The sequence below is a fragment of the Puma concolor genome, chromosome B3 (genome assembly GCF_028749965.1).
Source record: "Puma concolor isolate L17-30 chromosome B3, mPumCon1.1.hap2, whole genome shotgun sequence".
Lineage (NCBI taxonomy): Eukaryota > Metazoa > Chordata > Mammalia > Carnivora > Felidae > Puma > Puma concolor.
The window spans coordinates 145,586,224-145,608,609 of NC_141672.1; the positions used below are offsets into that span (position 1 = coordinate 145,586,224).

At 43.6% G+C, this 22,386-nt stretch overlaps 1 protein-coding gene across 1 annotated transcript in view; it reads right to left on the reverse strand.

The window, feature by feature from the left end:
• BTBD1 (BTB domain containing 1) overlaps positions 1-19,357 on the reverse strand; it is a 41,775-nt gene extending 22,418 nt beyond the window's left edge. The window contains exons 1-3 of the mRNA XM_086711657.1: positions 18,846-19,357; positions 7,541-7,697; positions 2,805-2,910 (exon numbers count right to left, since the gene is read on the reverse strand). Of these exons, the coding sequence (XP_086567783.1) occupies positions 2,805-2,910; positions 7,541-7,697; positions 18,846-19,258 (676 nt within the window). The 5' untranslated portion in view covers positions 19,259-19,357. The remainder of the gene's footprint in view (positions 1-2,804; positions 2,911-7,540; positions 7,698-18,845) is intronic.
• Between the last annotated feature and the right edge of the window lie 3,029 nt (positions 19,358-22,386).

Consider the following 22,386-nt stretch of genomic DNA (forward strand, 5'->3'; position numbering starts at 1 on the left):
ACAAACTCACAATGGGATGTGGTTATAACAGAATACACTAAATGTCATGGAGGAGGGCAGGGTGTCAATTCTTAAGAAAGAAGTCACTGCAGAAGTATAATTTTAGCCAAGACATTAAAAATGAGTGAGAAGTAGGGGCACCTGGGTGCCTCAATTGGTTAAGTGTCCGGCTCTTGATTTCAGCTCAGGTCATAATCTCACAGTTAGTGAGTTCGAGCCCCATTCGGCTCTACACTGACAACGCGGAGCCTGCTTCTCTCTCTTCCTGTCTCTCGGTCCCTCCCCTGCTCATGCTCTGTCTCTCTCTCTCTCAAAATAAATAAACATGAAAAAAAAAAAAAAGGATGAGTGAGAACTAGCCAAGGTGGGAAGGAAAGGAAACATTCTAGACACAGTCCAGTTGGTCAACAAATACTAACTGAACAGGTACTATGTTCTACTGTCTTTAGTGTTACAAATACAGTGGTAACCCAACAAAGTCCCTGCCTTCAAAGAGTTTACAATCAGGGTGCCTGGCTGGTTCAGTTGGTAAAGCACGTGATTCTTGATCTCGGGGTTTTAAATTCAAGCCCCATGCTGGGTGTAGAGATTACTGAGAAATAAAATCTTAAAAGAAAAAAAAAGATTACAATCTAGCTGGGGAAGGTAGATAACCATCATAAACGTACACAGACAAATACACAGACACATACAAAAATACCTACTTAAGAATTTCAGATAGTGAAACCTACTGTGGATAAAATAAATCAGAGTAACAGAAAAGGATTGTTTAGGGGAACATGGTATCTACTTTGACTAAGGTCTGGGACAGCCTCTCTCAGGTCTCATCTAACTTGGTATCAGAATGATTAAAAGGAGGAAGCCACATACAGATTCAAGGCAAAAGGATTCCAATTCGTGGGAATAGTAAACACAAAGGCTTAAAATAGAAATAACCCTGGCTAGTGTTTATGAAACACAGTGAATAATGGGGAGAGTGAGAGAAGACAAGGTCAGGTACAGACAGAGACAGGCAGTGAGTACTGGCTGTTTACAAAACATCTGTTTTCTCCTCTTCTTGAGATGTGACTTGTAGCTCCTAGCTTCCTCTGAATTTAAGTGGGATAATGTTACTGAATCCTAGACAATGAAGTAAGAACCAAGATGAGGGTGCCATACCGAGGCCAAAGCTTTTAAAATGTGGGTGTTTTCCCTGCCCATACTTTTTCCTGTCTACTGGCAAGACAGATAATAACATAATAATACACAACAGATAACTAATATATATTTTATGTTCATCATGATGAAGAGAATATTTAAAGCCATAGGCCTAGATTAGCTGTCTCCTCTCCTGCAATAACAACATTCAGACTCCCCAGCCTCATCAGACGGGATGTGGTTATAACAGGATACACCAAATGTATTTAATGTACAACCTGGTTTACCCTGCCTCGATCTCACACACACTTCCTCATGGGGCTCCACCTGCTTCGAATGTCGCCCTCTCTTCACTCCCCAAATACTACCCATTCTTTAGGGCCCATGGCAGAATCTCCTGTCAAGACTTTCATAACACTACTCAATTTGAGGTAATCCCGCCATATTTTGGATTTGAAGAGTAATTACTTTCTATATGTGTAGCTTAGAAAAGGTAAAAATCACATTTTACTGTATGTTATCCAGATTTTTCTATTAAATCTTAATTTTTACATGCTTGTTCCTTGATTCCCCAATTAGATCATAGTTTCCTTAAGAAAAATCACATCTTACTCCTCTTCGTATTTTTTTAAAATAATTTTTAAAAGTGCTTGTTGGGGCTCTTGGGTGGCTTAGTCGGTTAAGTGTCCAATTTCAGCTCAGGTCATGATCTTACAGTTGGTGAGTTCAAGCCCCACAATGGGCTCTGTGCTGACAGCTCAGAGCCTGGAGCCTGTTTCGGATTCTGTTGTCTCCCTCTCTCTCTGCCCTCCCCCACCTGTACTCTGTCTCTCTCCCTCTCAAAAATAAATAAACATGTAAAACAATGTTCGTTTACTGATTGATTGACTGACTGATTGGGCGGGGAGCTGGGGGGGAGCAGAGAGAGGGAAAGAGAGGATCCCAAGCAGGCTCCACCGACAGTGTGGAGCCCAATGTGGGGCTTGAACCACAAACCATGAGAGCATGACCTGAGCTGAAATCAAGAGTCAGATGCTCAACTGACTGAGCCACCCAGGCGCCCCTCTTCTTTGTTTTTCTGAAATGATCCTACTATAATGCTGTGCACATGGTGCATTCGGTGAATATTTATTTATTTATTTTTGAATGTTTATTTTTGTTGAGGGGGGAAGGGTCAGAGAGAGAGGGGGACAGAGGATCAGAAGTGGGCTCTGCACCAACGACACACAGTCCCACTCAACCACTGAGCCAGCCACACAGGCACCCCAGTGAATATTTATTTGATTTGACATTTTGTAAAAGGTGATAACGTAGAATTTATCACCAAAATAAAGAAAGCAAAAATTTTTAAATGTAGACTTATTTAATTTGGAAAAACCACTATTTTAAAAACAGCCCGTTCACCAGAAAGGGTGACTGTTAAGGTGTTACTGTATTTAAACCATATGATCTGGGGGCACCTGGGGGGCTCGGTCGGTTGAACATATGCCTTCAGCTCAGGTCATGATCTCACGGTTTGCAAGTTCGAGCCCCACATCGGGCTGTCTGCTTCAGATCCTCTGTCCCCACCTCTCTCTCCTCTCCCCTGCTAGCTCTCTCTCTCTCAAAAATAAACATTACAAAAGTAAATTAAATAAACGGCACAGTTGGAATCCTGGAGGACTCACCTATATCGATATCAGTAAAGCCCTCTGCACTTATCGCATCCATCGTGCTTTTGTCTATCGTGTCCAGGCAGAGACTAGCCAACTGAGGTTCATCAAATAATCGGGCCTAAACATACAGAGAGACAGTTATTTTATTCTCATAGTTATCTTACTTTTAGACAGTACGTATTCAGTTAATGCTGTAGTTACAATTGGTAATTATGTAAAAACACCAACTTAAAATACCATTATAATGTGTATATATTCTTAAAAGTTTCCCTTCCACAATCAGAAATGAAAAGCTAAGAGCACAAATGCTCTGCTTAGATAACAAATACACACTGATGACCTGTTATTTTCCTTTCCATCTGCTCATATACACACACTGCCTGGTTTCTTATACATTACTTATTTTGATCCTTAACAAACGCTGTAGGTTAGATAAGGCAGACATGATTATCCCATTTTCCAGATGTGGAAACAGGCTTAGAAAGGTGTGCTGACTTGCCTAATAGGATCTGGCTAGTCATGCTGCAGAGTCATTATTAAATCCGAGTTATAGGATACTGTCACTAAGTTATATCAATTGTCAAGCATACAGTACAAACAGATCAGATTTATTTTCTTCCATTTTCTGTCTTGATGTGGGGAGAGAATGAAGTACAGGAATTTCAGAGCACGAAAGCTCTGGGAACCTAAGCAAACAGCAGGACAACAACTGAAAAGCAAATAATAGACACACGACAATCTTATACGACAGTGAGGATGATCTACAACTACATACAATAATATGAGTGAAACCCACAAACACAATGACAAACAAAAGAAGCCATAGTATAAACTGAGCAAAAAAATATATACTGTATGATTCCAATAAAGCTAATCTCGGCTTTAAGAATTCAGAAGCCAAGCTTATAATACGTGATTAATCAGGATGTGTATTATAATTAAAAAAAAAAAAAAAAACAACCCAAGTTTAAAAGCCAGGCATCGGGGAAGGGGTGGGAGGATCCAAACTCAAATGAGACTTAAAAAACTGTAACACTGAAAACAGATGTGATGATAGGTGTGCCAGGGACCAAGCTTTCATTCTGGCCTAGTATCAGGTCCATTTACATTTAACAGTATGGACAAACGAGACGCACACAGGTACTCATGCTGGCAATAATGCAATTAATTAACCATTATTTGGCATGGCTGATGACTCTTATTTGTAAAGTAAAATTCATTTTCAAAGGATTCAATAACTCAGGTGCTACTGACCTATCACGTTAACAAACATCCCTAAACTAAAGAGTTATCTTGTGTTTTATGGGGGAGAAAAGACAGCAATAAACACACTGGAATGAATTTAAAATAGATACACACATTACAGATGATATGTAACTGTACTTACATGTATAAAATATGCATATATTTTTAAGTCAGTAGAACATTTCTTAAAATTATGCAATACTCAAACATGTCTGAAAATGCTCTTCTTGAGGCCCTTGGGTGGCTCAGTCAGTTAAGCATCGGATTCTTGATTTTGGCACCGGTCGTCATCTCGTAGTTCATGGGTTCAAGCCCCGTGTTGGGCTCTGCACTGACAGTGCAGAGCCTGCTTGGGATTCTCTCTCTCTCTCTTTCTCTCTCTCTGTCCCTTCCCCACTCTCTCTCTCTTTCCCAAAATAAACAAATAAACTTAAAAAAAATTGTTTTTAATGTTCTTCTTAGATTATATATTGGGCTTATATTAATTTGCTTAGTCAAAATTTTCCAAAAAAATAATATAAAATCTGTATTTAGTAGAATAAAATTAACTCTATTCCTTGTTATTTTCCCTTAAAATGTTTTTAATTTAGAAATAATTTCAAATTTGCAGAAAAAATGCAAGTAAAAAGAATACCCATATACCCTTTACCCAGATTTACCTATCTAAATGTTATTTATCTAATATTTCACCTCTTTATCATTTGTGCTCTCTATACACACACAGGCGTGCGCGCGCGCACACACACACACACACACATTATATATATATACCCATATATGTATGCATATATATGTATATATAAGTGGGGAAATAATGTATAAGAAAACAGACAATGTATAGTGAGTGTGTGTGTATTTGAGGTGAACTATTCAAGAATAAATTACAGCACCACAGCCCTTACCCTTAAATACTTGAATATTTCTTATATAACCATAGTAATTAACTTTGATAAATAACCATACAATATTTTTATCTCATCTACTGTATTTCAGTTTTGCCAACTGACCCAATTTTTTATAACACTTTTCCTGCTAGAATAGGATCCGGTCTAGGATCACAGTCTAATGAATTTTTAAAATATGAAAAACACATTTTTATCAAATGAAATTCTAGACATTTTAACTGGCAGATATTTTAACTGGCCAACTCAACTATATTTCCAGTGTTCATGCAAAAATTGATCTTTCACTCTAAGAAAAACAATTTTTATAAAAATTATTTTATTCAGAACAGCAATATTTCAGTTACTCTTCAGTTACACAGGCAATATCAAGTTTCCTAGGGAATCTATTGTTGCTCCTTAGGGTAAAATACATCCTTCTCAAAATTTAGTTTGAGTCTGGCATCATCTCTGAAAAAAATATCACTTCCTAACAAGCGTCTCTTCCCGGTCTCACTCATGCTGGTACAGCACACTGGCCTCCTGTTTCAGCGTGAAGCTGGCAAAGGTCCTCTCAAGTAATTGACATGCTCAGTGCAAATGACTCACTTGGCAGGAAGAAGAACTTCACATGACAATTCGTGGGCTAATTCACATGACCCCACCAGTGAAAAATGTGCAGTAAAATTGGGTTCTCAGACCAACCACACGCTGAAAAGCTCCTTTTCTTTCTCGTAGTGACAGCTGTTAACCCTTACTACTCAAAGTGTGGTCCAGAAGCACTGGCATCATCTGAAAGCTCATGAGAAATGCAGACTCTTAGGTCTCACCTTGGACCTGCGGAACTAGAAACTGTATTTTAATTGTCAGAGTTTAATTCATTGGTTTCTGAATTTTTCCATAAGCTTTTAAAATAAAAGTAATTAAGTGATCCCCTCCACATACCTTAAAACCCTTGGACGATAAAGAATCTTAGGAATATCAACTTCCATAATAGATTTTCATCACAAACTCAAAAGAGGGGGAAATGCAAGGATATGCTGCTTAACAGTTCTATGACCTTGGTCAAATTGATTCATATTTCTGCCTCTGTCTCCTTACCTGTTAAGTGGGGACAGTAAGAAAACCTACCCCTCCCCAAGTTACTGTAGAAGATTAAATGAACTAATGCAGACAAAGTCCTGATACACAATCACCACTCAAGACATTCTGCTATCATCCTTACTATCAGTATCACCACACCTTAAGAACGACTGGTTGAAGGTTGGGATCTTAGGTTTAGCACCTGCCGTCTAACGTGAAGTAAGATATTTACCCCTTTACACTTCCATTGCTTCAGCTTTAAAATGGGGACAACAGTAAATAGCACCACAGAGCTGCAATGCGGGCTAACTGTGATAATACACGCAAAGTGACTAGCTTAGTGTCTGGCGCACCATGTCCAGAATGGAGTTCGGCGATTACGTCCATGAGGTGACATCGGTCTGCTCTTTCTTCCCTAACCTCAAATATTTGTTGACAGATGACTGAACAAACAACAGCAACAAAAGGTGCCATCATACAATTTCCGTATGACAGAACAGACTCAGTGCCGGGCAACCCGAGCTCTGGGCCCCGGCCCCAGCCAGCCTGCTGGGAGCCTTTGGGCAGGTAGTCCATTGGCCCAGGTTTGAGTTTTCCAGTTGGAAAATGAAAGAGGTGAACTAGGGGACATCTGTGACCAGTTCCAGTACTAATAGTCAACAGGATTATATATTATCAGCTTACAATTGTTTTCTCCTCATTTTAACTTGCTTACCTCTGTAAAGACCCTATCTCCAAATAAGATCACATTCTGAGGTTCTGGGAACTGGGATTTCAACACATAAATTTTGGAGAAACAATTCAACCCTTAGCACATGGTATAGGCTGGCTTGGAACTTTTTAAACAATTCATACAAGGGTATTATAACTTGGTCTAAAAAGAAAAACAAGTGATTTATTTATATCTGAAGTAAAGCTCAGATTACAGGCGTTTAACAAATGCTAAACAGTATGATATAGACGGGCTAATAGTTCCACAGATGTGTTCAGTTTGTAAAAATTCATCAGACTGAGTGCTTAAGATAATGTGTACTTTTCTGCATGTATACTATATTTAGTGGAAACTTTTAAATATCAGAGAAAGAACATTTCACATAAACCTGAAATTCTAATTCCTCCAAGCTTTCAGATTAAGTACAAAGACAGTAAACCTTGGAACTTATCTGGACTTAAAAAGTCCAGATCCAACAAAAATCTTTATTCCAGATCCAACAAAAATTGAGACAAAAGACGTCCAGAAAACCCTATGCTATCACATGCTCAATCACAGCAGGAACAAACTGGATCCCAATTCCAATTCCAATCCTAAACATCCGTGTGACTTTGAGTCACAGTAGTCTGCTTACATAAAGCCTCAGTTTCTTACATGATACTGTATTGACTCTAATTTGTTTTTCTAAAATCATATGAATCTGATATACTTCCCTGAATGGTACCATAAAAATAATTACATATACTTTAAGTTAATCTAGAATTCTCTAGGAAATACTTAATACTCATGTAGTTATGAGGATACGGACCTTAGCTACATTTACTTACCTGAGTAAGTAACATAAAGGCATTATCTGCCCTAAGATGTTTGGTGAGAAATTCCACACAGTGTGCTTCCAAGGCTGGGACTGCATATTTCTTAGCAGTATAAAGAGTGGTCATAACCGTCTCTGGGCCAATTTGAACTTCATCTGAATACAGAAATCTGGAAAGCAAATGGGAAATTACAGAGATGGCCATTAGTATTTTAGAGAAGCAATCCACCAGCATGAAACCTCTGAGGAATATTTTCAAAGATAATGAGCACACTGAAAAACCACCTGAAATTTACACCCAACTTTGCAGGGCTACGGGGCCTTTGCACGTACATCATCTTATTCTTACTCAGTCCTCAGTAAGGCAGTGTCTCCATTTTACAGACAAAACTGAAGTGAAGATCACAAGACAGACTCCTCCCTCTTAAGCCAAATTTTCAGAGGTCTTTTAGCAGCTCAGGACAGGAATCGTTCACTTATCTTTCCGTCATCAAAGGACGTTCATTTAAACAAATCTACGGATAGCTGAGGTTCATACCTCTAGGGGTCAAACATTCATGTATTTGCTGATAATGGTGTCTTGTTATTCTGGGCATCTTTTAACCTTTTATTATTATTTCCAAATTAGCAAAATGCCCACAGACGATCACTGGGGCTTTGGAGGAATAAACAATTTAATAATATCTTAAATGACCCCTGTTATGTGCTTTTGGGTATTTAGGTCCAATGTTCTCTCAAAACACTATCAGTCCAATACTGCCTCCTCCCAGTTTGCTGCTGCTAACTGCCAGATCGCTAGATAGATCAGCTTCATAGAACTGCGAATAAAGCATACGATTCTCAGTGAAGGCCTGCGCAGTTCTTGTTGAACTATCCGGGAGCTTCTACATATCAACTCTAGGCCCCTGTTGTGGCTCCTCAGAGACCCTGCACGGACTGTCCAGTTCCCAACCACATGCAGGAAAGTCGAGGGGAGAAGTATGGCATTAAGAACAACTGCATTTGATGGGGCGCCTGGGTGGCGCAGTCGGTTAAGCGTCCGACTTCAGCCAGGTCACGATCTCGCGGTCCGGGAGTTCGAGCCCCGCGTCGGGCTCTGGGCTGATGGCTCAGAGCCTGGAGCCTGTTTCCGATTCTGTGTCTCCCTCTCTCTCTGCCCCTCCCCCGTTCATGCTCCATCTCTCTCTGTCCCAAAAATAAATAAATGTTGAAAAAAAAATTAAAAAAAAAAAAAAAAGAACAACTGCATTTGAGAGATACTAACGACGTTACAACGCTTATTACACGTATATTCCTGGGCCCCAAGTCCTAAAACAGGAAAACCTATTAACATCTTTCAGAACCTTCTATGCCCCGGGAGGCCGCAAAGAAGGGAGGCTCTATTTCATGTCCCTATCCTCCGGCTTTCCAGTTCCTCTCCTTTCATTCCTGTGTCCGTAGTCACCACCCAAGGCGAACCGCTAGCCCCTCACCTCCCCGCAGCCTCTCGCCACAACCAAACACCGGCGCTCCCCTCATAGCATCAGCGAGCTTACAACTATCCCAGGTGGAGGCTGCTCGTGCTCATCCTCCTCCATAGCTCAACCTTGACAGTGAAGGCTGCTGTGTTTCAGGATTACACCATTTCAAAATACCGTATTATTTTTTTCTGGGGCGCCTGGGGGGCTCAGTTGGTTAAGTGTCTGACTCTTGATTTCGGCTCAGGTCGTGATCTCACAGCTCCACGAGTTCGAGCCCCATTGGACTCCGCACTGACAGCACGGAGCCTGCTTGGGATTCTGTTTCTCCCTCTCTCTCCCTGCCCCTCCCCTCCTCTTTCTCTCCCCAAAATAAATAAACTTAAAAAATATATATTTTTTTCCAAAAACCTCCTTTTAGAGACTCAAGTCAACATTCTGTATCACCCTCATACTATTTAGCTTAAAGTTACGTGCCACACTTTGTGAAGAGCACAAGGAATTAAAAACCAAGGAAGGCACAATCACTTACAGTCAGGGGGAAAGGGATGAACAAAAGGAAGAGAGAAAATGAACATTTGTTGAGTGCCTGCCATGGGACAGGTGCCAGTTCATGTAATCCTCCCACAAGGAAGGCAGGTGCTGTTACCTGCATTTAGAAGACGAGGAAACACAAAAGCTGTCTAACATCAACACCCCCTTTCTGCACTGTCTGCCTCCAGTGCTAGACTGTCATGCCCACCAGGTGAGCGCCATTTTATCTGTGTGGCCTCAGGAAGAGATGGCTTGGGTCTGGGCCTGTGCCACCACCTGCCAGCCATGTGACTTTAAACAAACTACCATCAGTGGTGCTCCCTTCTGAAAAGAGAGGAGAGTGACAGTCTCCCCTTCATAACGTGCGCATGAGGATTAGTAGAAATTATAATTCGTGAAGTGTTTTAAATAGTGCCTGACAAATACTTAGCCTCAGCAAACGTTAGCTATTTATTTTTACGTTGCTTCATTATTTTATGTCCGCTATTTTCCTCTGTTTTAGAAGATCTTGCTGTTGTCTCCCGGCCCTTCTGTTTTTCTTCCCAGCAATCACATGCTCACATTTCTAAGAATTCCTAGTTGTCCTTTTTCACCTCCACAGCATCATGTCTGTTTTATGGATGCAAAAATGTTAAGTCTCCAAGATGCTATTAACCAATGTTTTCAAGGTTCCTTTCCATTTCCTGAATGATCTACTTCCTCCAGGATCATCTGTTTCGGTCTTTGTCGTTCATGTTCTCATTTTCCTCACATGTCAAATGCCCAGTGGTTGTCTCCGGTTTGGAATTCTAGTAGCAGGCTTTCTCTGCGTCTGTAGATGGGCCTGTTTTCCAGCTAAAACCATCCCCCAAATGAACGGGCCAGCTGAGAGCTCTGTACGTGGGGACTTGCCGAACAGCACCTTGCATGGGAGTGGGAAAGGAGCTGGGGCAGGGGCCGCCTCACGCCATGACTCTAGGGTCCCTGAGCTGTCCCAGGCAGTTTGCTCCGTTCATTTAAAGAGGAGCCTGTCCCGAGGTCGTCATCGGCAGTTAGTCTGCAAGAGCTGGCCAAGGATGTAGTCTGCAAGCCAGTTTTAAATTTGACTCCCATGTTATAGCTCACCTTCTCATTTCCCCCCATCCTCACTACCCACCCGGGCCTCGAGGGCCTCGAACTGCGCGGGGCTGAGCCAGGGAAGGCAGCGCCCACCCCCGCAGCCCCCAGGCTCTGGACTCTGGGCTCCAGTCATCTGCTTGTTTTCATTACCAGCACACTTTCAACTGCTCTGTCCCTTTTCCACACTGTTGGCTTCCAATCCATTTCCCTTCCTCTCTTTCCATGAAGGGATTTATTCTCTTTTGTATCTTCTTACAGTCACTTGAACTGGGAGAGAGATAGAAGGCTGACTGCAAGCTCACTTCCCCTCTTGAATTAGAAACCTATGACGTTTTAATTTTAAGGGCAAGGTAGGAAGAATCTTTACGTCTATCTGCTTTAATTTTTTTTTTTTCAGGCAAAAATTACTAGAGTTACAAAATAAAGAACTGAAATGTGGGGCCTTTATTACCATTTGCCTCTGTATGTGAGTAGATTCAAACTTCAGAACACAAGTACATGGCTCTGTAAGCATCTACAAGTGGGGGCTTTGACATCTGCAAAAGTCCCCTAGAGAAATTTCTACTTGAGGGACGATCTAAAAGATGACCAGAGGGTGGGAAGAACACGCCAGGAACGAGAGAGAATTGCAGTTTTAGACTATTCTATTTGAGACACACACACACCCCGTTCAATTTGCTTTTATTAAGTTACAATTTGGTATTACACCTTCGGCTTACATCAAGGAATATTTAAAAAAAACATCTATATCCAAAAACGCGGATTAAGGACACTGTTCATTTCAGTAAAGCCTTCTTTATGAGGAAACCTCGCTAGGAATTTTTTCACTCGTCTGATTATCAGACAGAGCTGTGCATCCCTAAGCAGGTGGTTTCTTTTCAACCTGACAAATACTATGTATGAATTATAACTGACCAGCTAGGTTTCTTGTTTTGCATTAGCTGCTAAAACAATTAAGGTGAAATCTGTAGTTTCCCGATAGCATGCATTTTTGTGTTAGCTTCATCTTGGCTTTATTTATCTTTGTGTTTTTTGGTAAGACGTTCTAAATTCTTTCTGTTGTATGTAAACAACAAGAAAAGGAACTCTATGCTTCTTGTATTTTCCCCCAACATCTTTCCTACAATACCAGGCACAGTGTAGGCACACGGCTAACCCTTAATATTTACCTATTACCTAACTAGACAATTCCATACAAGCTTCTATGTAACACAACAAAGGAATCATTTTCATTTCTAATGAGAAAATAGGCTATTTAAAAATCCAGGAACTATCTTGGTTCATATTTTACTTACATGTTTTCTTACATTCTATTTAATTATTAAAATTGCTAGAATATGAAAATAAGCCAAGCCTTACAAAATATAATTACAAATTAATGATATTACCACAATTCTTTTTATTTTAAAATGAACATTTCAGCCCTCATTTACTACCTTTAAGGACAAAGCCCTCCCAAAGACTAAAGGTTTTCCCAAAAGAGAAAACTCAGTATTTAAGCAAAAATTTTTAAAAGCAATGGGAAAAATATGATTTTAAATTAGAAAAATTGTAAGATTTTTATTATTTGATTATAAATAAGAAAAATTATAAGATCGCGTATACGAAACTTTGTATCACCACTGACTCATTCATTTTACTCAAAAACATTTACTGAGGGACTATAATACCAAGCACTGGGATAGGTCTGAGAAATACAAACCTGGATAAGACAGCCCTGCCCGCAGAAAGCTTACGGTTTGGTAATGAAATGATTAAAGAGTAGCGTCACAATTACAACAGAATTATTTATCAGGCACAGTGTGATAACTAATCTCTAAAGATAGCCCGAATCAATCATGCCTTCTATTATCCATGGCCTTATATAGATCTGTCCCATAATAAACCTGGGCTGGCCCTGTGTGATTCCCTTTAACCAACAGAATGTGGCAGAAGGGACACCGTCCCCATCCGCGGCCTCCCCTCGGAGGATGTCTGGCGGCTTCTGCTTCTGTATTCTCAGAAGACTGGAGCTGCTATCCAAGAAGTCGAGATGCCCGGCTGGAAAGATCAGCTGGAGAAGCCACGCAGGGAGGAGAAAGGCTCAGTCACCCCAGACTCTGCCTCACACCTCCAGGGGACTCCAGCTCCACTGCCATAGGACTATGACTGCAGGGGGACCCAAAGGAGACGTCACAGAACCACACAGCTGACCTCAGTCAACCTGCACAACTGTGAAAGATAATAAAACTAGACTTAAGCCGCTAAATGCTGGAGTGTTTTACTCTACAGCAATAGATACTAAACTTGCTATGAGAGACATCAGATGAGGCAGTGCTCAATTCTGCCTTCGGGTGGGATTATGTTTTACAGAAGAGGTAAAGCCTATGTGAAGTCCATCTCAAGTGCAGTGATCATGAAGACCTTCTAGCAGACAGACTGAGAAGTACAAAGGCCTCAGAAGGTAGGCATTAAAGGGGCGCCTGGGAGGCTCAGTTGGCTGAGTGTCCGACTCTCGATCTCGGCTCCGTCATGATCTCACGGTTCATGAGATCGAGCCCTGCACTGAACTCCGAGATGACAGTGTGGAGCCTGCTTGGGATTCTCTTTCTCTCTCTCTCTCTGTCTCTCTCTCCTTCCCTCCCTCCCTCTCTCTCTCTCTCCCCCTTGTACTTCCCCCTCCCACTCCAAAATAAATGAATAAACATTAAAAAAAGAAAAAAAAGAGGGGCGCCTGGGTGGCTGAGTTGGTTGGGCATCCAACTTCGGCTTAGGTCATGATCTCACTGCTTGTGGGTTCGAGCCCCGCATCGGGCTCTGTGCTGACGGCTCGGAGCCTGGAGCCTGCTTCAGATTCTGTGTCTCCCTCTCTCTCTTCCCTTCCCCCACTCACTCTCTCTCTCTCTGTCAAAAATAAACATAAAAAAAAAAAAAAGGAGGGCAGGCATTAAAATAAGAAATGAGAGGCAATTAGAGTTGAGGCACTGAGTAGTGGAAAGAGGAAAGGGAAGATACAGAGACCAAGTCACAAAGGTCTTGTGTGTCCCCTAAGGTGCTGACACGTCATCCTGCATGCAAAAAGTCAAAGACTCAGGGGAATTACATGAGACTATATGGACATTACAGAGATAACCCTGTTAACAATGTAGAAAGTGAAGACAGCTTAGACTAAAGGCATGGTCTGGTTGAAGCAATGCAGGAAAAAAAAATTAGGAGGAGGAAGTGGAACCCTCAGGAATGGTCCGAAAAGGATGAGAAACAGGTGGGGCAGACTGGAACCAAACCACAGCTTGGAGTCAAGCCCACTGAAGTCACTTCCCAACTGACCCACAGAGTGAGAATATTCATGGGCAGGAATGTTTTTCAAGTCCCCCAACACCCTAGGGTGCATTATAGCATTACTGTGGCAAAAGCTGACTGATAAAAGAGTGTAATAATAGGAGTGTCTGCTCTGGGAGCCTGGCTGGCTCTGTCGGCAGAGCACGTGACTCTTGATCTCGGGGCTGTCAGTTCAAGACCCACTTTGGGTGCAGAGATTACTTAAAAATAAAATCTAAAAAAAAAAGAGTACCCGCTCAAAGACTGTGGGAATTTAAGTGCACATAAGGTACTCAGCAACAGTAAGTGGCACGGTAAACACTCACTAAATGTCACACTATTCTTATCATTTCCATGTTCACCTGCATGGGTACTAGACATTCATTTGTGAATGTGCGGCTGGAAGTGGGATTCTAAAACCGAGTGGAAGTCTGGCCACATAGCTGGGGGAGTATATTAACACCAGGAGTTAACAGAAAGGACGAGGGCAGCTGAAGACAGAATCCGGTCACCACTCCGTTTCTGTTCCTTTCTGCCACACAACTCCTTGAGAGAGCTGTTGAGAGCAGCCATCTCCAGTTCCTCACCTTCTATTTTCTCCCCAACCTATTCTAATCCAGCTGCTAAAACCACTCTTGCCAGGGTTATCAACGGCCTCCATTTTGTCAAAACCAATAATCGATTCAATATCCTCATTTCACCCACATCTCGGCAGCATTTAACATGGCTGACCACTCTCTCTTTATCGAAAGGCTTTCTGCAACTTGAGTTTCAAGATACCCCGCTCCTTGCTTTCCAGGCTAACTCCACTGGCAGCGGTCCCTCGGCCTCATTTTACTCTGCCCCCGGCTACGTCTCTCTAGGTTGGAGGCTCCCCGGGCTCATCTTCATACCTGTCTTCACAACCCGCATTCCCTCCCTACGTAACCTCATTTGGTTTCATGGTTTAAAGACCAGTCATTCACTCTTAGCTTTCAGATTTATGTTCACCAAGAAGCTCTTCCCCAAACTCCGGGTTCGTATTTCTGGCTGTACTCTTGCCCTCCTTGGATGTCTTAGAAATCTTCCTGGTTCTACCTTCAAAATACAGTTGACCCTTGAGCAACACAGGAATCAGGGGCGTGGCCTCCACTCCCCATTCCCCTCCCTCCCTGTAGTCAAAAACCTCCATATAACTTTTGACTCCCCCCAAAACTTTACTAATAGCCTACTGTTGACCTGGAAACTTACTGATAACGTATAAACAATTAACACATATTTAGTATACGCATTATATACTATATTCTTACAATTGAGGAAGCTAGAGAAAAGAAAATATTATCAAGGAAACCGTAAGAGAAGAGAAAATACATTTACAGTACCGTACTTTACTTGTTTAAAAAAAAAAAAAATCTGGGGCGCCTGGGTGGCTCAGTCTGTTAAGTGTCTGACTTCGGCTCAGGTCATGATCTCACGGTTGGTGGGTTCAAGCCCCGCATCGGGCGCTGTGCTGAACGCTTATTCAGAGCCTGAAGGCTGCTTTGGATTCTGTGTCTCCTTCTCTCTCTGCCCCTCCTCCACTTGTGCTCTGTATCACTGTCTCAAAAATTAATAAACGTAAAAAAAAAAAAAAATCTGTGTACAAGTGGGCCCACGTAGTTTAAACTCGTATTGTTCAAAAGTCAATCACGTATCTGCAGCCCGACCACTTCTCCCACCTATCCCCACCACCCTGGTATAACCCTCCACCATATGTCCTGCCTGGACTACTGCAAAAGCCTCTTAGTTTAACTCTCTGCTGCCCATTTTACTCCCTCTGCAGTCTAATCCCCGAACAACTGCCAGAATGAGTTTTTAAAAACGTAAATCAGATCACATCACTTCCTACTGAAAACTCTCCAAAGGCTTCCCTCCTAGCACATACCCACGTCCTTCCCTGGCTATACAGCCCTGCACCACCTTGTCCAGCCTATCCTCCTGACCTCATCTTCCACCACTTTCCCCCTTATTCACTCCGTTCAAACAGCACCGGTTGACCTTTGCAGTTCCTGCAACAGGAAAAATCTAGGGCCTTGAACACGCTCTGCCTTGCTTAGAATGCTCCTTCCCTCACGGCTTGATCATTTTTCCTCAGCACACTTACCAGTACTCGCCATTACATCTTTGTTTCTCCTTACTAGATTATGAAGTACTTGAGGGCAGCGGCTTTTTCTTCTTCACTGCTGCACCCAACATCTAAAACACCAACTGGTGCAGGGAGGCACACAGCATTTCTCAAATGAACAACTGAAGAACATCACTTAAAGGTCAGGCAGATCAAAACAAGTAGTTTCTTATAATGTTAACTGATTCAATTTGTAAACATAATAAAAATAGGCCAAGCTAACCTGTTGTCCCCACTCAGCAAGTACTATGGGACACCTGTTTGTCACACAATAACAAGCAAGGACGGCATCTATGTTTCACAGGTGGCCAATACCTTCCAGTCCAGATATCATTTCACAATAGAACAAGACTGGAATCGGGGCACCTGGGTGGCTCAGTCGGCTAAGCGTCTGACTTCAGCTCAAGTCATGATCTCACGGTTCGTGGGTTCCAGCCCCATGTCGGGCTCCCGTGCTGACAGCTCGGAGCCTGGAATCTGCTTCAGATTCTATGTCTCCCTCTCTCTCTGACCCTCCCCAGCTCATGCTCTGTCTCTCTCTCTCTCTCTCTCTCTCAAAAATGAATAAACATTGAAAAAAAAAAAAAGAACAAGACTGGAATCTGAAGGACAAATACCATAGCCACACTGAAAAGAGGAAAATTTCAAAGACTTTACAGTTAATTCACTTATTTTCTGTTGATAGGAAAGGACTAACGGCTTCAGTAAAAATACGAGCTAAGCATTTTTCCCTCTACATTCTTATTTACCGATCTCTATTTTTTTAAAGGAAAAAACTCCTCGGCAATATTTTTAGAGCAGGGGCTCTCAGATTTAGCTGGTATTAGTATGTCGGAGAGTATTAAAAGGGCTCTCAAGGTCCCACCTCCAAACATTACAATATTTTAGAGAGGGAGGAAGGGATCTCGAATTTCACAAGTACTCAAAGGGATTATAATGAGGTAGACCAACAAATCACTCTAAGATACTTATAAACGAACTACAACAATCCTCTCATCAGTTCAAACCAAAATCCAAAATGACCCAGATCCTAGGTTTTTAGCTAATTTTTCTCTCTCTTCATAACTGTAATTTAACTAAATTGCAGAAAACATGAGAAACAAAGGAAAAAAGAAGAAAAAAAAGCATTATCATTTTACCGGTCCAATACAACTTTGGTTAGCATTTTGTTACGCTTCCTTCCATCCATGTCACTAGGTATATGTTTGTTCTATTACTTTTCAGTTTTATTCACCGTGCGCAGTTTTCAGGGCTATTTATTACACACGTTTCTCGTGTTCATATAACCTAGTCTTCATCAGTACCATGCTCAGTGGCATTAATTCCATCTAATGCACCCAACGTTGTTTATCTAACCATTTCCTCCAGCTGACTACTTCCATACTACTATAAATAATCCAGCTGTAAATATTTTTGTACACATTTTTCAGTACTTCAATACTTCGGAGGGGGGGAGGGAATCTGTAGTGCCAAACTGTTTTACCATCTTCGTCACAGAGGGCTTCTCCAATATATATATTTTTTTAATTTATTTTTGAGAGAGGGGGAGACTCAGAATCCAAAGCAGGTTCCAGCCTCTGAGCTCCCAGCATGGAGCCCTACGCGGGGCTCGAACTCACAAACGTGAGAACATGACCTGAGCTGAAGTCAGACGCTTAACAGATCGGGCCACCCAAGTGCCCCTAATATTATCTTTAAAATACTAGGAATTTAGTATTCGCTTCGCGTTTAATTTTCACTTCTTTAATTACTGAGGTTAAACATTCTTTGTCAATTAGTTGTTATCTTTTCTTTACCTAAGTTATCTATCCTGCCCATTACCATTTGTTTATGGGATCTTGCTATTTCTTTTCTACTCGTTTTAACTTTGTACTCAGTTTCCTACTGATATTCCCGGTTGAGCTGTGAGCCTTTTGTGGGCTATTTATCCGTTCACTGACCTCTTTTTTTTTGCCTCAGTACCACCCAAGACTCTGCTCCTTTCCGAAGAACCCACTGTGGTCAGGCAGCTAAAACCATCTCCATATAATAAAATACACATGGTCTTCCCTAGGAGTTTGCTGTTACCTCCGCCAGTCACTGGACTTTTCTGGGCCCCGGTCCCATTTGTAAAAGTGTGGAAAACAACACCTCCTTAACTGGACTTCTGCGAATAAAGGCTATTAACGTCAAACGATAACGTTATCCAATATTAACGTTACCCAATATTAATATCCAAAATTAACCAGAAGTCGATGTATTATCGACTGAAATAGGCAAAAAAGGAAACTCTTAACACCCGCGGCTGGATTTGGTTTTTAAGCAAATGTGACGTTGTCTGCAGAAACGCCGAGCCAGGTAAAGCCACACCTACTTGTTTTGGCATTCCCTTTCCTGGGTCCCGACAACTAATACACACACAAACGAAAAAGGAGTCAGAATTTAAAACAAACCAACCAACAGGGGGAAAAAAAAAAGCCGTCGGTCCGCCAAGTCTTCTCACCTCTTCCCCTCTCCCCCAACAACAAAAAAAAACCCCTGAAACTTTGCAAACGGGCCATCAAGACAACCTGGTCCACACCCGTTCCACGCCCGTTCTCTAGTCCCGAAGGTCGGGTGACAATGCCGGACTGGAAAGGAAAAGCGCTCGCTGAGCGGACGCAGACTGAGACCGTGACCCCGACGACCGGCGGTCGGCCGTGCGGCCGGCAGAGGGGGACGGGGACCCGCCGCGCGTCCCTGACCCGGGAGGAAACTGAGGCCGCGGGGGAGGCTCGCGCGCAGGGGCAGGCCGGGCGCCCGCCGCTCACCTCAGCAGCGCCAGGAAGGCGGCGGGCTCCACGTCGGGCAGCTCGATCTCGGCCGACGTGGTGGCCATGCCGCCGTTGAACATGGCGTCGAAGACGGCGCTGCCGGCCGCCAGCACGAAGCGGTGTGCTGGGATGCGCTGCGGGCCCCCGGCGGCCGCGCCGCCGCGGCCCTTGCCCAGCACGAAGCGCACATCGCTCAGCAGCTCCGAGTTGAAGAGGAAGGCGAAGCGCTCCTTCAGCGACGCCTTAGTCGCCTGCCAGTTGTACAGTGGCTCCCGCTGCAGGGGGAGCAGGGGCCCCAGAGAGGACGGCGGCGGCGGCGGCGGAGGAGGAGGCGGAGGCCCCGCGGCGCCCGGCTCCGCCTCGGCTCCAGAGACCTGCTCGCCCGCAGCGGCCGGCCCGAGAGAGGCCATCCTCCAGCGGCGCGGCTCCTCGGGCTAGGCAGACAGCTCCCGCCGCCCAGCCGCCATCGCCGAGGCCGCCCCCGGAGGCCGGCGCCGCCTCGGTGCCTTCCGGGAAAGGCGCTTCCGGCGTCCGGACGCCTCCCCGGCCCCGCCCCCGCCCTCGCCCCGCTCCGCCCCGCCCGCAGCGGCCCGGAGCGCGTGCCCGCCACGCGGGGATGCGGGGGCGCACACGGCCGCCCCAGCGGGGCCGCGCGGATCCGCGTACTGCGCTGCTGGATGGTCACCCTGCTCACCTTGTGCGAGCCCCGCGCTTGCAAGCCCAGCGCCTCCTCCGGCCCGCGGCCCGTCCTTCTCTCGGACCCCTCCTCACCAGCCGCGGCGCTTCCCACGTGTACTAGGGGCAGGTCCCTAGGCTGTCCCTCCTGGAGCTTCCTGCCTGCGTGGTGGGGGACGGGGGCAAGGCCCGGGACAAGGCCCAGGGAGCACGTTGGAGGGGACGACAGGATTCCCCTGGGCTCCCTTTTCCCCATCAGTGTCCTAGTCACCACTCCGGAGGGGAGCGGAGCTTTCAACCCCTTCTGTGTCCAGCAGCCCACATGCGTCCTGTCTTCTGTCTCTGTTTTTTTCCAGTATCACTGTGGACTCATGGAATTCTTTTTGAATATGTTACAATCCGTTGCTAAAAATTAACAATATTTTAAATTTTTTTTCAACGTTTTTTATTTATTTTTGGGACAGAGAGAGACAGAGCATGAACGGGGGAGGGGCAGAGAGAGAGGGAGACACAGAATCGGAAACAGGCTCCAGGCTCCGAGCCATCAGCCCAGAGCCTGACGCGGGGCTCGAACTCACGGACCGCGAGATCGTGACCTGGCTGAAGTCGGACGCTTAACCGACTGCGCCACCCAGGCGCCCCAAAATTAACAATATTTTAAATCTCCAGGGGTGCCTGGGTGGCTCAGTTGGTTAAGCCTCTGACTCTTGGTTGGGGGTCAGGTAATAATCTCACTATTCATAGGATCAAGCCCTAAGTAGGACTTCACGTCAGGGGGGGTCCTGCTTGGGATTCTCTCTTCCTCTGTCTGTCTCTCTCTCTGCCCCTTCCCCCCAAAATAAAGAAGTAAACCTAAAAAAAAATAGATCTCAAAAAAAACTCTCAAATGTATCAGAGCAAAACTAATAGAGACCACATTATCTGGTACCGAGCAATGATCATAATTTAATAGAAAATATGAGGACGCTGCATATCAAGACTTATGGAACGCAATCAAACCTGAGTTCAAGGCTAAAGTATAGCCAAAAACACTCCCTTTGCCAAACGGGAAATGATAAAATTAAATGAAGTAGGGGGCTCTGGGAAGGTGGCAGAGAAGGAAGCAGGAATCTGTCTCCCCTCCTAGACAGCAGCAGCTGGCAGGATCTGTCTGATGTGGCTATTTTGGAGCTCTGGAGCCTGTTGAAGGCCTGTAACGCCTAGGCGAAGACTTGGACAAGAAAACTTGCTGTTAATTTCCACCAATGTCAGCTCTTTGCACAGAAGGAGCTACCATCCCTCATCCTCAGCCACATGGAAGGCAGATGTACACATGTTCATGGAGCATGTGGGCACCATGGTGGGCAAAAGGAAACTGTCCTCCAAATATCTGGGCCCTAGGCACAGATTCCTGCTAGTAACCAGTGTCCAAAGAGGCAGGTGGCATTGTTGTTGCACTTACCCCTTTGTTGCAAGCATCTCCACCCTCCAGCTGAAATGACTTCCCAGGTATTTAAAGGGCCAGCACCCAATTCACCCTCCTTTTTTTTTTTTTTTTTTTTTTTTTTTTTTTTTTTTACCTTTTCCCTTTTGGCAGCCAGACATTAGAGACTAGTACAATTGAAACAAAAACAAACAAACAAAAGTGTGCAATGGGGCAAATTAGAAAATGACCATCCATACCCAAGGAAAGGCTGAGAGATGACCTGGGAAGACATTAAGTTTACACCCCAGGCTGATCCTGGCACAGAGACAATAATCCTACAGCAACCAAAAAACAAAACAACAAAAAACAGCAAACGCTGGGGAAGTGGGAGAATCTGATTTCCAGAGTTATCATGTTACTAGATTCAAATATCCAAGTGTTCAACAAAAAGTCACAAGGCATACAAAGAAATAGGAAAGTATGGTCCATTCAAAGGGAAAAAATAAACAGAAACAGTCCTAATGGCAGATATACTAGATGAACTTTAAAACAACTGCCTTAACGTCGTTCAGGGAACTTAAGGAAGATGTGGAAGAGACCAAGAAAACTATGTGTGAACATAGTTGGACATGTAAATAGATAGAAACACAACGGACATGTAAATAAAGAGATAGAAAATTTAAAAAGAAAGAAACAAACAAACAAAATTCTGGAGCTGAAAAAAGTATAACAATCAAAGTGAAACATGCACTAGAGGGATTCAAAGGCAGAATTGAGCAGACAGAAGAAAGAGTCTGCAAACTTGAAGATCAGACCATAGAAATTATTGAGGCAGAGAACAGAAAGAAGAAACTTAGAGGAAAAACAAACAGAGCCTAAGGGAGCTACTGGACATCATAAAATAGATCAACCTACACATCATGGGGGGCCTGGAAGACAAGAGGCCGGGGGGAGAGAGAAAGGGCCAGAGAGAATATTTGAAGAAATAATAGTTGAAAACTTAACAAAGCAAAAACTAATAGGATTGAAGGGAGAAACAGATCTACAAATAACAGTTGAAGATTTATTGAAGATCCCACTCACAATAATGGATAGAACAACCAGACAGAAGATAAATAAGGAACTAGAGGGCTTCATAGAATAAACCGTCACATTCTTGGCACACATTCTTGCCAAGGGCACATGGGACATTTTCCAGGATAGACCACAGATTAAGTCCCAGTAGATTTAAATAGATGGCATACAAAAGATCTTCATGGGCCACAAAGGGATGAAATTAGGAATCATTAACAAAAGGAGAACTGAAGGGGTGCCTGGGTGGCTCAGTTGGTTAAGCATCTGACTGTTGATCTCAGCTCAGGTCTCCATCTCAGGGTCATGAGTTCAAGGCCCACATTGGGCTTCACGCTGGGTATGGAGCCTACAAAAAAAAAAAAAAAAAAAAAGGAGGGGCGCCTG